Raw genomic sequence first — 2500 nt, 5'->3', positions numbered from 1 at the left:
GCCTACAGAGGCGATCCGGGCTGGCAGTACCAGGTAGAGGCGGCCCTCTAATCAGGCATGTTAGAGGGTCCTCTGCTGGGGCCTCCCGAACAACCCCTTGCGGAGCAGCGGCAGCGCCGATCACAGAGCCGTGGCAAGGCCGGCCGGGTGCAGGTGGCAGCGGAGGTCGAGGGGTCGTTCGTGACGGCATCGCAGAGGAGCGGGGGGCAATTGCCACCCTGCCCAGTCCGCCCCTGGTTCAAGAACATGATGGGAGGTGTGAAAGTTTGTAAATCTACCCTGTTCTAATTACATAATCCAATCCCATGGTGTTATGTCTTGTTTTGTAATTATAATAGGGTGGTTTTGCAAATTTTTACCTCACATGTTGTTCTTGGAAGATCAAAATCTTGTGGTTATAAATCCTGGGGTATGTTCCCAACACTAATTAGAACTGAAGAAGCTATTTGGGTATCAATGAAATATTTTCAACATTACAGAACCAATCCAGTTTATGGCCTGGATAAATGAGAACCTTCACTGACAAAACATTAGAAAAAAAGTACTTATCGTACATACTGGGTTCCAGCATGCTTGATGGGGAAAGCGGAGGATACCAAATCCTGTGAAAATGCACTCCTGCATTCTCTAAAAATTTTGGATCCTTAGCTGTTTCGGAATCCTACGAGAAGGTAGAGTGAGGTTACCCTTCCCTGGGTGATCTTACTCTGCATCAGTCTGTGTTTTAGAGGCTGAAAGGATTTTCAGCCCATGTAATTATGTACTTAGTCCTAATTTAGTTGATCTAATCTAGAAAATACAGTGCTGAACTAGACAAACTGAACTGAAACTAGACATTGGTTATATTTTAATACAACATACCATGAAATGTGTGACATTTATTTGCATACGCTGGCTTTTCTGTTATGCCTGTACATGTATTCTTTGTTTTATCAAAATACCAGCTTTTTTCTTCTTCAAAAGTCATAAACAACAATATGAATTCACGGGCATCCAGGGGTCTGTTGTTTTCTTTATCAAGAGTTCCATTTCTGCAAATCAGCAATGGGCCAATTAAGCCTGAATGAATGTCCTTTTCCTATTGAAAGATAAAAGGTATATAAACAGCATGAAAAATAAAGATAAATTTAATTTTGATAGTTAAAGTCCATCGAAAGCCTATAGTTTTTTTTCCTTTAGCATGATAAACAGCTAGTTTTAAGACAATTTAAATGTAAAATTGTAAAACAAAAGAAATGTATTTTTTAATGGTAATTTCACTGCAGAAGGAAGAGCATTGTGACCCTATTTAAGGAGATGCCTATCCAATGGTTTTACTGGCAGGATCAACAAGTATTTACAGAATGCTCTACCGGAGAGCCCAGTCTTACTGGCATAGGCAATATGTCATTTTATACTTTGACCATGTTCTACTTTAAGAAAGTAATTCAAACAACCACAGGGCCTGTTTGCACTTGTTCGACATATTTTACTGCATGGAAAATGTTTTAAGTATAAATGCTTTTCATCACTATGTTTATCTGCATGTACAGATAAGCAGTAATGTATTTTAGGCATGCATGCTTCATATGAAATAGCCCTTCATCCAAAAAATGTGTCCACTTACTTCCTGATGGATTCTTCTTAGGAATGAACAGAGAACCCAGCCTGGAATACATGAGTACATTTCTTGGAATAACACCCCTGTAGGATGCCAAAGTTAAACTCTCAGGGAGATATTTCTGCTATAGTCCGCAAATGTTAAAAACAGATTTTGATTTTTTTTTCTTACTAGACTATCAGCTTAATTGCTTTTATGGACTTTAAAAAAATTGTGTAGGATAATGGAAAAAGTTTTGCCCACCTCTTATGCCTTCCTATTGACCAGAGTGGTAGTTTGTTGCAGTGATATGCCAATAGGAATAAGTGGGAGAGAACGGGCAAAGTCCATCAATACCAGGAAGTATTGGGCCTTTGCCGGATAATAGCTTCCCAGGATTGGGGCAAAGCAGGGGCACTGAAAGATACCACTACAGGTTAATTCATTATTTTCTCTGTTGCCTTAAAACTGATGGTTTTCCACACAGAAAAAAAAATAATTAAAAAGTGCAGGCACCGTAAATGGTGGATCATGGCAGGTTTATCATGTGAAGATCATTTTGACTTCCTCTGCTGTATGACAATTGACACATTCATCTTTTTTCATGATAATCTCCAGTATTTTATAAATTCTAAAAAACAAGGTTTCTTACAACGTTAACACCAGAATGATAGGCCCATGTTCTGCAGGCTGATGCTTCAGGCTCAGGTCCTGATTGTTTTGTGGCATACCACACATAAACATAAGATTTTCCAGGTTTTATAATGTCATCTCCCTGAAGCCAGTCTTCTGTTTCATCAGCATAGCTATATCCTTCTGATGATTTTTCATAAGAAACTCCATGGGCATGAATGGAATAGGGGCGAGTTGCTAAGTTTTTAAAAGTCACCTATCAGAGAAAAAACAGACTTGGCTTTATTT

The 2500-nt window shown here is 39.2% G+C and overlaps 1 protein-coding gene across 1 annotated transcript in view; it reads right to left on the bottom strand.

Annotated features, from left to right (window-relative positions):
- Positions 1–2500, bottom strand: part of F5 (coagulation factor V) — a 70793-nt gene that overhangs the window by 19526 nt on the left and 48767 nt on the right. Inside the window, exons 16-17 of the mRNA XM_018557282.1 lie at positions 2232–2468; positions 862–1078 (exon numbers count right to left, since the gene is read on the bottom strand). Of these exons, the coding sequence (XP_018412784.1) occupies positions 862–1078; positions 2232–2468 (454 nt within the window). The remainder of the gene's footprint in view (positions 1–861; positions 1079–2231; positions 2469–2500) is intronic.

The sequence above is a fragment of the Nanorana parkeri genome, unplaced genomic scaffold, assembly GCF_000935625.1.
Source record: "Nanorana parkeri isolate BGI_ZX_2015 unplaced genomic scaffold, ASM93562v1 scaffold278, whole genome shotgun sequence".
NCBI lineage: Eukaryota > Metazoa > Chordata > Amphibia > Anura > Dicroglossidae > Nanorana > Nanorana parkeri.
This window is presented reverse-complemented; position numbering and strand designations above follow the sequence as displayed.